The sequence below is a fragment of the Schistocerca nitens genome, chromosome 5, assembly GCF_023898315.1.
Source record: "Schistocerca nitens isolate TAMUIC-IGC-003100 chromosome 5, iqSchNite1.1, whole genome shotgun sequence".
Classification (NCBI taxonomy): domain Eukaryota; kingdom Metazoa; phylum Arthropoda; class Insecta; order Orthoptera; family Acrididae; genus Schistocerca; species Schistocerca nitens.
In genome coordinates, this window is record NC_064618.1 from 574104261 (window position 1) to 574116763 (window position 12503).

At 39.6% G+C, this 12503-nt stretch overlaps 1 protein-coding gene across 1 annotated transcript in view; it reads left to right on the forward strand.

Annotated features, from left to right (window-relative positions):
* Nucleotides 1-12503, forward strand: part of LOC126260589 (atrial natriuretic peptide receptor 1-like) — a 940475-nt gene that overhangs the window by 872584 nt on the left and 55388 nt on the right. Inside the window, exons 5-6 of the mRNA XM_049957924.1 lie at nucleotides 7589-7657; nucleotides 9716-9890. Of these exons, the coding sequence (XP_049813881.1) occupies nucleotides 7589-7657; nucleotides 9716-9890 (244 nt within the window). The remainder of the gene's footprint in view (nucleotides 1-7588; nucleotides 7658-9715; nucleotides 9891-12503) is intronic.

A 12503-nucleotide genomic window follows, 5' to 3' on the forward strand; every position in this document is an offset into this window, starting at 1 on the left:
GCACAAAACAATATGGCTAAATAATTCGTTAAATGCCTTTTTTTACAGCTATAATATACTCATAGTAGCCTACTACGTACAGCACAGGAAAATTTGATACAGTGGCTGTAAAAATTATTCGTTACTTGCATTTATCTCCTTTAAAGTTCGTTTACTAGACATATTGCAATGACAGTAACGTAAATAAATAAAATATAGTGTATACCATTTGTTTTGTATCTGAAGTGCATAACGCTAAAGATTTATCATACCTGTACTACGTCAGATGAATGAAAGTCGTAAGCAGTTGTTTACTTGCGACATGCGAAAAGTGTGAGACGTATTAGTACTTCTTGTCACGTCTTCAAACTTTTTGCATGTCACAAGTAAACAACTGCTTACGACTTTCATACGTCTCGTAGATAACAAACGAAAAAGATTACAAAAATCAGCTAATGTTAAATGTAGGCTACTGTAATAACGACCAAATATAACAAGAAAACTACCGTATCCCTTCTATCCCACAGTAAGTAGGCATATTAAAAACTGTCTTCAAGGGTACCAACAATTATTTACTACGAATAATGTTTCAGCAACCACGACAACTGCGGAAAACGTGCTTACAACTTGCCTGCGTCAACAGTCAGGTAATAATACTGAAACCAAAATAATGCCTAGTGCTCTCATTCGGAACGAAATAAAGTTTGACGCTATAAAGTCGGATGAGCAAGGCACAACAATTACAGGAACTTCCAGTTTCCAGCAAGGACTGTCAGATATTGGCTTCAGAAAAGCTTGCGATGCTACCAGTATGCACGCAAACGCTAATTACGTACTAAAAACGATATACAACTAAATCGAACATGCATGCACAACGCATAACAAGTCTCTCAATAATTCAAATACCTTTTAATCGTTTCCAAAAGTCCTCTGAACTTCAATTCAAAAGTACGGCGAACATAGTAAACGCGAAGGCGTTTGGCAGAAAAATGGCGCCAAAGCTAATCAACCAATCACGGGCAACTACACAATTTTGGTAAACATTTTTGGAATACAGTGATCAATTAATTGTTATATTTAGATTAAAGTTCAGTCTTGATCAAGACTGAACTTTAATCTAAATATAACGGGCAACTACACCTATGGCCACACTCTCTGTGTACAGGCCCTCTATAGCCATCTAGCCGCAGAGAGCAGCAAATACGTAGACATGAAGAATAAAAATGTAAAATGTTAATAACGTTTGTTTTATTTAAAAATCTTCAACAGTTTTCGCACAAAAAATTCGTAGGCATTACTTTTCAGCACGCCTTTGTAGAAAATCGAATTTTGAGACACTTTATGCTTACTTTAGGTACAGTTGGACTTCTTTGGACTTCTTCGGTTATGTTTACTTTTTCCTGAATGGAAATATATCTTATTTCGTTTTGTGACGAACTCATCATTTTAGTATGCTCAAAAATTGGAAACTACACTAAAAAAATGAAACTGAGTCCACCCCTTGCAAAGAAACACTCTTAGTTTCCCTCAGTGTACTCTGAACCTGCTCACACTACCGTCGACTGCAACTGCATACCACTAATATGTACTGTGATTGTTGGAGCTCTGGCCGCGTTCCCCCAGCGTATCTCTGTAACCGCCTGCCGCCACAAGGTCATGAACAACTGAGTCGCCACGTGTACTGTGCCTCCAGTCTGCAATAATGGCTGTGAGTTTACGTGCTGACAGCAAACCAACAGTCGCTGGCCACGCCATTTACGAAACGTTTCGTGACGATTTCGTGGTTTTTATAATGCACAAGTGCGACAAAAACTACTATGTGGAGAGCAAAAATAATAGCGTAAAATGCGAAAACGTATAAATGGAAAACGTAAAAGTGGGATTACAGTTGAAATGAAATGGCTCTGAGCACTATGGGACTTAACATCTATGGTCATCAGTCCCCTAGAACTTAGAACTACATAAACCTAAATAGCCTAAGGACATCACACAACACCCAGTCATCACGAGGCAGAGAAAATCCCTGACCCCGCCGAGAATCGAACCCGGGAACCCGGGCGTGGGAAGCGAGAACGCTACCGCACGACCACGAGCTGCGGGATTACAGTGCATGCAAAAAAACGTAGAGGTGAGAAACGTATAAATGCGGTTTCGCTTGTAATAATCTCTGAAAAGAATCGAGGGAACCACGAATGAAACTTAAATGTGGAATTTGTACGTCTTTTTGTTATGAAAATAATGTTTCCATGTCAGATGACATGTTTTTCTAGTTACACTGATTTTGACTGCTTATGTAAAAAATGGTTCAAATGGCTCTGAGCACTATGGGACATAACTTCTGAGGTCATCAGTCCCCTAGAACTTAGAACTACTTAAACCTAACTAACCTAAGGACATCACACATATCCATGCCCGAGGCAGGATTCGAACCAGCGACCGTAGTGGTCGCGCGGTTCCAGATGTAGCGCCTAGAACAGCTCGGCCACCTCGGCCGGCGACTACTTATGTCGAATATTTTCTTACCGTAGTTATGTTTCTTTATGCACCTACCTCTACCATCAAAAATTCACATTTTTGCGTCAGCCGTAAAATATTATTTGTATATGACCCAAGGGCGCACGTCAACAGTTCCGAGGTCAGAAACGCATAATAAACTGCTTCGTGACATTTCTGGAAAGTACGTCTTCAAATAAAATTTCGTTTTTTGAAATCAATATTCATCGTTAGTTAACCGTGATACGTGTGTAATTCTTTCAAATTTCGAGTAAACTTGAATCACCATGGCAGACCATATCTTTTAATGTTTCACACCCTGTGTTATTATTGTGTTTCACACAGCATTCCACACCAGCCTACCCGGTGAAAACCTCTGCAATCTACAAACACCTGAGTCTGATTACTGTATTTATGCCTTGATGATTAAGTGTGTGTCCTGTCAACCGACCCCTTCTTTTAGTCAAGACGTGCCACACATTTATTTTCTCACTAATTCGATTCAGTACTCCGTCATTAGTTATCCTACCTACAGATTTACTCTTCAGCTTTTTTTCCCCATCACCACATTTCAAAAGCTTCCATTCTCTTTTTATATGTTCTGTTTATCATCCACATTTCACTTGAGTACAAGGCTACAGTCCAGACAATAACTTCAGAAAGCTTTCTATCATCTAAATTTATATTAGAAGTTAATAAATATCTCTTTTTCAGAAACTTTTTTCTTGCTGTCACCAATCTACATTTTAAGCCCTCTCTGCTTTGGCCATTGTTATTTATTTTGCTTCCCTAATAGCAAATTCATCTACAACTTTTAGTGTGTAATTTACTAATATAATTCACCCATCATCGGCTGATTTGATCTATATCCTGCATGAACAGTTGTCGCGACATTGCTTTATCATCATTTCTTCGAAATTTTCTGAGAAATATGTTAGATACTAATAAATATTTAGAGATTTTCGCACTAAGGAACTTCAAAAACACACGATTCTGTATAAAATGTAGTTTTTCCAGGATGTCAGTCTGTTTGTCATAGGCATTTCCCTACGAAAAACACCGACAACTATAAAACGATTATCTTACAAAAGCAATGAGCAGTAGCTGGCGTCCCGAGATGTAGACAGCACATACAAGCAATGTCTGCCATCGGCTGCGTCGAGGTGGGCTCCGAAGAACTTTAGAACAAATGTATCAGCTGACTGACAGATTATTTTTACAACGTTTATATTAGATCGCTTTCTTGTCTGTTTACCTGTTCAGTACAAATTTTGGAACTGATTTTAATCTAATCTCCCTATGGACTTGAGGTTGAGAGGTACTGATAACCCTTTTGTGAAAATATTTATGGACTGAGCTGACAAAAAGTCATGTAACGAATGACTGAGATTCAGCTAGTGTTCAGAATTCTATACAAATTGCTCAATTGTTTCCTGAACACTGAACTTAATGTTTATACTCTACTCTGCCACTGTACCACTGGATCACTGATACGTACACAGTGGATTGCTGAAGTTGCAGAGAACTTTCTTCACAAACTGCTACATCCTATAGTGTGTTAAGTAGAACGAACATTTCTTTTACCTATTCGTACATAGTACTCCATATTCTAGATAGCAAAAATGAGCCAGTAATTTCTAAATGAAACTAGGTGAGAGAATCCCGATGGTGACCAGTCTAATTCTCGCATTTGCGATTTGTCAGACTTTGTCACAGTATCAGCTGACCGCCACCTAGATTATCATGTTTGTATTAGGTCGCTTTCTTGTCTGTCTGTTTGTTCGATAGAAATTTTGGCATCGATTTTAACCTAACGTCCTGATGACCTGGAGATTTGAATTTTTAGACATAACTCAGAATTTGATGACAATACAATATTGACTTGCTTCCTTGTCTGGTGTGTGGCGAGGGTACTTGGTGTATCACTGCCATTTCCCACTTTTCTTGTTCCAGTCGCAAATGGTGCATGGAAATAACAATTGCTGGTACGCCTACGTAGGAGGAAAATGTAGAAATGTTGGTTAAGTCAGGTGAAAAAAACTATACAAACCTGGAAGTTACCTCATGTCTCAAGTAAAATTCGCGCGGCTCCCCCTGTCGGAGGTTCGAGTCCTCCCTCGGGCATGGGTGTGTGTGTGTGTTGTCCTTAGCGTAAGTTAGTTTAATTAATGAGCAATCCCAGGAACCGATGACCTCAGCACTATGGTCACATAGTCCTTACCACAAATTTCCAATTTTTTCCTCAAGTATAATCTCACAAAATATTTGAAACAGGCTGAAAAATTCCACACACACACACACACACACAAGACTAAGAAGCAGAAAATAATTATTGAAATAAAAGTGAATTTTTAACATACCATGTTTCTAAATCAGACTGAAAAGTACAAAGTAATTTCTCCTAGCTTCATACAGATTCCTAACATTTTCCAGATAGTTCTGAATATTTGTGATTGCGAATTTTTAATAACTATGAAAATATTTGTAAAGTTCAAAACGAAACATTTCAGACATATGCTATACATAATTCATGCATGAATAGTTCACTTCCTTACTATTATACTACTTACCCGCTGATGTTTAAGTAGTTCACATAATTACAAATATCTGTTGGATTCAACCCACGTTTTTCGTTTTAAATCTTGCAAATATATTCCTGTTGTTGTGGTCTTCAGTCCGGAGACTGGTTTGATGCAGCTCTCCATGCTACTATATACAGTGCAAGCCCCTTCATCTCCGAATAACTACTGCAACCTACATCCTTCAGAATCTGCTTATTCCTCTCTTGGTCTCCCTCTACGATTCCCCCCCCCCCCCCCCCAAGCTTCCCTCTAGTACTAAATTGGTCATTCCTTGATGCCTCAAACGTCTCCTACCAACCGATCAAATCTTCTAGTCAAGTTCTGCCACAAATTCCTCTTCTCTCCATTTCTATTCAGTACCCCGTCATTAGTTACGTGATCTATCCATCTAATCCTCAGCATTCTTCCGTAGCACCACATTTCGAAAGCTTCTATTCTCTTCTTGTCTACACTTTGTATCGCTCATGTTTCATTTCCATGTATGGCTACACTCCATACAAATACTTTCAGAAAAGACACCCTGACACTTAAATCTATATTTGATGTTAACGAATTTCTCTTCTTCAGAAACGCTTTTCTTGTCATTGCCAGTCTACATTTTATGTCCTCTCTACTTCGACCATCATCAGTTATTTTGCTACCTAAATAGTGAAACTCATCTACTACTTTAAATGTCTCATTTGCTAATCTAATTCCCTCAGCATCACCTGATTTAATTCAACTACTTTCGATTATCCTTGTTTCGCTTTTATTGATGTTCATCTCATATCCTCCTTTCAAGATATTGTCCATTCCATTCAACCTCTCTTCCAAGTCATTTACTGTCTCTGGCAGAATTACAACGTCATCGACAAGCTTCAAAGTTTTTATTTCTTCCCCAAATTTTTCTTTTGTTTCCTTTGCAGTATGTTCAGTATACAGATTGAATAGCATCGGGGATAGGGTAAACTCTGTCACACCCTCTTCTAAACCACTGCTTCTCTTTCGTGCCCCTTGACTCTTATAATTTCCATCTCGTTTCTTTACAAAAAAAATAGCCTTTCACTCCATGTATTTTACCCCTACCACCTTTAGAATTAGAAAGAGAGTAGTCGACTAAACACTGTCAAAAGCTTTCTCTTAGTCTACAAATGCTAGAAACGTAGGTTTGCTTTTCTTTACCTAGCTTCTAAGATAAGTCTTAGGGTCAGTATTGTCACACGTGTTCCAACATGTTTATAGAATCCAGCCTGATCTTCCCCGAGGTCGGTTTCTACCAGTTTATCCATTCGTTTGTAAAGAATTCGTGTCAGTTTGTTGCAACCATGACTTATTAAACTGACAGTGCGGTAATTTTCATACCTGTCAACACCTGCCCTTTTTGGGATTGGAATTATTATATTCTTCTTGAAGACCGAAAGTATTTCGCCAGTCTCATACGTCTTGCTCACCAGATGGAAGGGTTTTGCCATGGCTGTCTCTCCCAAGGCTATCAGTAGCTCTAATGGAATGCTGTCTACACCCGGGGGCTTGTTTCCACTTAGGTCTTTCAGTGCTCTGTCAAATTCTTCACGCAGTATCTTATCTCCCATTTCATCTTCACCTACGTCCTATTCCATTTCCATAATGTAGCCTTCAAGTACATCGCCCTCTATATATACTGCTTCCGCCTTTCCGCTTTCCCTTCTTTGCTTAGGACTGGTTTTTCCATCTGAGTTCTTAATATTCATACAGATGGTTCTCTTTTCTCCAAAGATCTCTTTAATTTTCTGTAGGCAGTATCTATCTTACCCCTTGTGATACATGCTTCTACATCCTTACATTTGTCCTCTAGCCATCCCTGCTTAGCCATGTTGCACTTCCTGCCAATATCATACATTTGTATTCCTTTTCGCCTGCTTCATTTACTGCATTTTTATATTTTCTCCTTTCATCAATTAAATTCAGTATCTCTTCTGTTGCCCAAGGATTTCTACTAGCCCTCGTCTTTTTACCTACTTGATCCTCTGCTGCCTTCACTGTTTCATCTCTCAAAGCTACTCATTCTTCTTCTACTTTATTCCTTCCCCCTATTCTTGTCAACCGTTCCCTAATGCTCTCTCTGAAACTCTCTACAACCTCTGGTTCTTTCAGTTTATCCAGGTCCCATCTCCTTAAATTCCTACCTTTTTCATAGCTATTAATAATCCACAATCACAAATTTTCAGGATAGTACAGTGTTAGGAATCTATGTGGGGCTTGGAGAAATTATTTGGAACTTCTTAGTCCGATTTAAAAACACGGTGTATTAAAAATTCATTTTTATTTAAATAATTATTTCTTAAAGCTGTATGTGAAACACTGTATGATTTGTTTGCATTTATGGCTGAGTTTATAAATAGCGCACCTCGTTTGCCTACTTCAGTACAGTAAAAATAAGCTTCTCTATCTCTCTCTCTCTCTCTCTCTCTCTCTCTCTCTCTCTCTCTCTCCACATAGACAATGTATTACTATTCTTGTTCCCGGATAAATCAGCGTCATTATTCACTAATGTATTCTGTCGTTTTTCTTCACAGGTTGTAGATTTACTCAACGACTTGTACAGTTGCTTCGACTCCATCATAGAGCACTTCGACGTGTATAAGGTAAGCCAGGTCTAAGTATCTATTTACAGTTTGTTTACGATAATTCCACTCGCTTTAGTTGACAGCTTTGCGGGGTACACATGTTGCACAAAAGTTGAGCTTCAGTCCTTGGTTGCTCAGCTTGGCGCACATGTCCCTAGGCATAGGGGCATTTGTCTCTTCGCTTAACAAGCCCCTGTAAGTCAGTAGCTCAAAAGACTTGTAGCCATAGCCAGAAGTTGACGGAAATTTCCTTTTCTATAGCTGCACCAACAGAAAAGATTTTCTAACTCTTAAATTTCTATCAAACAATTTTTCTCCGGAAGTTTCTTTGCCATTGCCAACATGCGTTTTATATCCTGTCTCCTTTGCACATCATCATTGTTTTGTTGTCCAAATAGCAAAACACATCCGTTGCTTTTAGTAATTTCCTAATATAAGTCCCTCATCATCGCCTGATGTATTTAGACTGTATTCCGTTACCCTTGTTTTTCTTTTGTTGACGATTACCTTTCAACATCTTTTCAAGGTACTGCCCTTTTCTTTCAACTGATGAAGTCTTTTGCTGTTTTCGTCGGAACTACAATGTCATCGGCAGGTCTCAAACTTGCTATTTCTTCTAAATGAAGTTTAACTCCCTTCCCAAATTTCTTTTTTAATTTCCTTTATTACTTGCTCGGCGTGTATATTGAATAACATGGCTCTGTCTCATTCCTTTCTCAACTGCTGCCTCCTTTCCATGTCCTTTGACTTTTGTAATTACCGTCTGGTTTCTGTACGGTAATCGCATGTAGTGCTGCAGAAGAATGACGAAAATTAGGTGGAGTGATAGGTTAAAGAATGACAAATTTCTCTGCAGAATCGGCGAAAAGAGGAACATATGGAAAACACTGAAAACAATAAGGGACAGGATGACAGGACATGTGTTAATATATCAGAGAATAACCACTATGGCACTTCAGGGACAAAAACTGAAGGGGGGGGGGGGAGGAGGAGGCAGAGATTTGAATACATGTAATAAATAACTGGGAAAGTACGTTCCAAGTGCTGCTCTGAAATGAAGAGGTTAGTGCAGGAGAGGAATTCGTGGCGGGTCGCATCAAACCAGTCAGAAGACTGAAGATTCCAATAGAACCACATGTTTTGTTCTCCGTTCTATTCTAAAGGTCATGTGACTAAGTTTTTCTTCCTTATGACTCTTCTGTACTCATTTTCAGTAAATTTCCTCTCGTATTTTCACTGTGCTTTACTGTTATAGTATCTAACATGAGTTTGTAACGCATGACTTATACACATACACATAGTTGGTGACTGTGAAATAATAATATTCTCAGTAGGTGTGTTAAGTGTTTAAATGTTCATTCCCATTTTTCTCCCAAGAATTTTCGTGTCGCTTTGAATATTTCTTTATTGTGTTTCAAATGGCTTCAGGCAATGCTCTATACAACAAAGTACAAGAATCAGAAACACGAGGCAAAATTAAGTTGTGGTTACTTTTACGTAGGACATGAACAGTGTGAAATTTTTGAAGTTAGTACTTGTAACTTTGTTTTCATGAATATAACGCTAATTAACATTGTGTAATTCAAAGTTGAATTTTTCCACAAACAAATCAAGGAATCAATCACGTGATAAGTACAAACTTAAACTATCAGTAAAGATCCGTCCCATAAAGTCTAATAAATTTATAAATTTCTACACAGATTTAATAGTGCAAAGAAATTACAAATAATAGGAGTAAGGAGCAATTAACAATTTTTAATTCGTTGAATAGCTTTCCCTGTCATTGCTTTTTGGGTGTTACAAACTCAAATTAAAAAACGCAGGATGTCTTCTTTAATTGTACAACAGCTGAATTTGGAGAAAGGTGTTAACTTTGACAGCTGTTCCTTTTTACTGTTTGTGAGGTAGCTAGCTCTTAATCTGTAATTGGTTTAATGGAGATAATTTCCTTTTGCTCCAGACTAGAAGTAATAAACCATAGGGTATAGGGTATCTGCTTTCGAGTATTCGTTGACGAGATTGTTGCCATAAATGGTGTGAAGTGACGAGCTACATTTTCAGTCTCATGTTTTTCAGGTCGAGACAATCGGGGACGCTTACATGGTGGTATCTGGGCTGCCGGTCCGGAATGGTTCGCGGCACGCTCGCGAGGTGGCGCGCATGTCGCTGGCGCTGCGACAGGCGGTGGCGGGCTTCCGCATCCGGCACAGGCCAGGGGAGCAGCTCAAGCTGCGCATCGGCATGCACACCGGTCAGTGGCGCCTGCCTAGCTTCCGCAACCACGACTAACCCTACACGTAGTAGTCTTAAACATCTTCCCTGCAACTCATTAAATCTTCTACCGCCATGTAGAAGGCTGGCCGTGGCGGGCACCACACACAATAAGACCTGCCGCGAGAAGGCTTATTTGACTCTCACCCTAGAGAAGAGGTTCCCACAGGTTTCCTCTGATGGAACATTTTGAGAATTCTGGTACTTAGAAGGAATACCAGGTTTATTTTGAAGGCTCATAATTTTTTTTAAAATGAGAAAAACTGTTTTATTCACCGATTACTACAGTTTTAAATCATGACTCACAGCACAATATAATTTTAAGGAAATAAATATTGTTAAAAATGTCGAAACTGTTTGAAAAACCTTTCCTGGGCCCCAGACCAGCGTTTCTCAATCGCTGTGCCGTATCACACTGGTGTATCGGGAGTTCATGTCAGGCATGCCGCGGGATTTTTAATGTCTTCTAATCTTCCTCAAGATAAAATATGTAGGAAATAAAAAAACTCGTAAAATCGTTTATTGGGTAATACATCTGTGAAACTTATATCTCATGGTCGTTCCATGACGAAAAAATGTATTGTATGCACTTTTTTTGCATAAAGGGAAAAAATCACATGTAAGGTTGTCACGAAAGTTTGAAAATTTGGTGTGTCACAAAGAAAAAAAGATTGAGAAATTCGGGGTTAGGCCATAAGGTACTGTTAGAGCTACTCCTACTACCAACCCAGCATAAAAGCTTCAGCGTGCAAAAACTACTGAAGTTACTGTCGGTAATAGGTCAATCTTCAAAATTACATTCTTTGACTGCCGTCCACAGCTGTAAAGTTTTCAGCTGACCCAATGTTACTAAAATGAAAAACACTTAGCTTCTTGCTCCACTAATATTCCATCACTCCCTGGATGTCTTCAAATTCATTTGTCTGCCTCGATTTCTGTCTCTGTTTACCTGCTTCAGAAGAAATATTTGCCACGTAATCAAACTACCCACTGTCCTCACCCATACTGAAAGTCCTTTTCCTATATGAAAACTTAAATCTCGTTATTTCCTTGATGCTCGAACCCGGTCACTCATATTATGAACACAGCCTAGCGACTCTAAGCCTATATACCCAGCAAATCACTTCAAAGATAATTTTCAGCTTCTCCCTTTCTCAAACACTAAATCTGATCCATTGTTTCCCTACCAACGATACATTAGGCCTCTAATTCTTCCCCTCTTCTCATTTTCTTTCGACATAGCATCAACCCCCCCCCAAGTGTTTTATACTTACTTCCAAATTTCCTCAATCAAGAACGCTTCGCATTACACACTCACTGTTACTCAACTGCTATCTCGTTCCATAGTCTTCTCAATTTAACATTTCGCATTACAGTACAACTTTTTCAGTACAGTGCCTCTGAGGAAGTCCAGCGCAGTCCTGGACGAAACGTAAGGAGCAGAAAAGTTCTTGGACCACGACCTCACATCCCGGAAAGTATGTCAACAGCCATGTCACACGGTCGTGAAAGCCTTCATTCTACAACTAAGGTACAGATTTGGAATGGTGGAGAGGCGGATTACCTTTACCTTACTGTACACACAGGTCTCCAGTGGGATGCTTAAGTTTTTTTCAATGTAGTTGTTTACAGAATAAAACTTTTATCTGCAGCGCAATGTACAGTGTAATGAATCTTATTGGCAGATTAGAACTGCTAGTCCAGCGAGGTATACAGATGTGCTACTGTGGACACAGAAGAACTGGAAGACTGAGTCTTGAAGTCAGGCGTAGTTTGATGGCACAGTTTTTAAAATGTTTCTTGCAAAAGACGAGTTACACTTTCGAGCTTCAATCATAAACGTAGTTACTATCCGTCGGCAAGCTTCATTATGTTGTTCGGCCAGCTACAAAGCAAAAGTTTCATTTTCCCTTCTCTCTCGCCCTATTCGTTCGCCAGTGACGAATGATGGTCAACATTCCAAGGTGCTCGCTTAATATTTTATAAACTTTCCTACCTTAGGATACTTCCACCAGCATTAATTAAACCCTGCTAGTAGGGGGCATCCGTTACCTCTTGTGTTTTTCGACGCTTCGAAACCACCATATACCGCAGCTCATCAGTCCAAGCGAATAGTTTGCACGCTTTTAGCATCGAATAACGTTGTTTCTGCATGCCTGTTAATGTATGCGCACTGTTGCAAGCAGTTTGCAGAAACATTCTCGCGGGTTGGGGCACCTATCTTTGGATTGCGTAGTAACTCGAATGGTGATGACGCGGAACATTCAATTACCGAGTGTGCTGCAGCCTTTCTATTCACCGCAGGGAACGAGGTAGCAATCGGGCGACCTCTGTCGTCACATTTTTGTCAACAGCGGTCCCTGTGGCGATTGTAATTTCACCCGAATGACATTGCTCGCCGCAGGCTCTTGACAAAATGTGCGGCAAAAAGCACAGTGATTGCACAACTACTGGGATGGTGCGAAGCACGCGCCCCGATGACGAGAAATTTCGCGTTATCCTGTGCGCAGTTGTCGTCGCACAGAAAGCGCTAGGAGCGGGGAGATCAAGTTGACGTACCACGTCAAACTACTCAGTACAGGAATGCTATCTC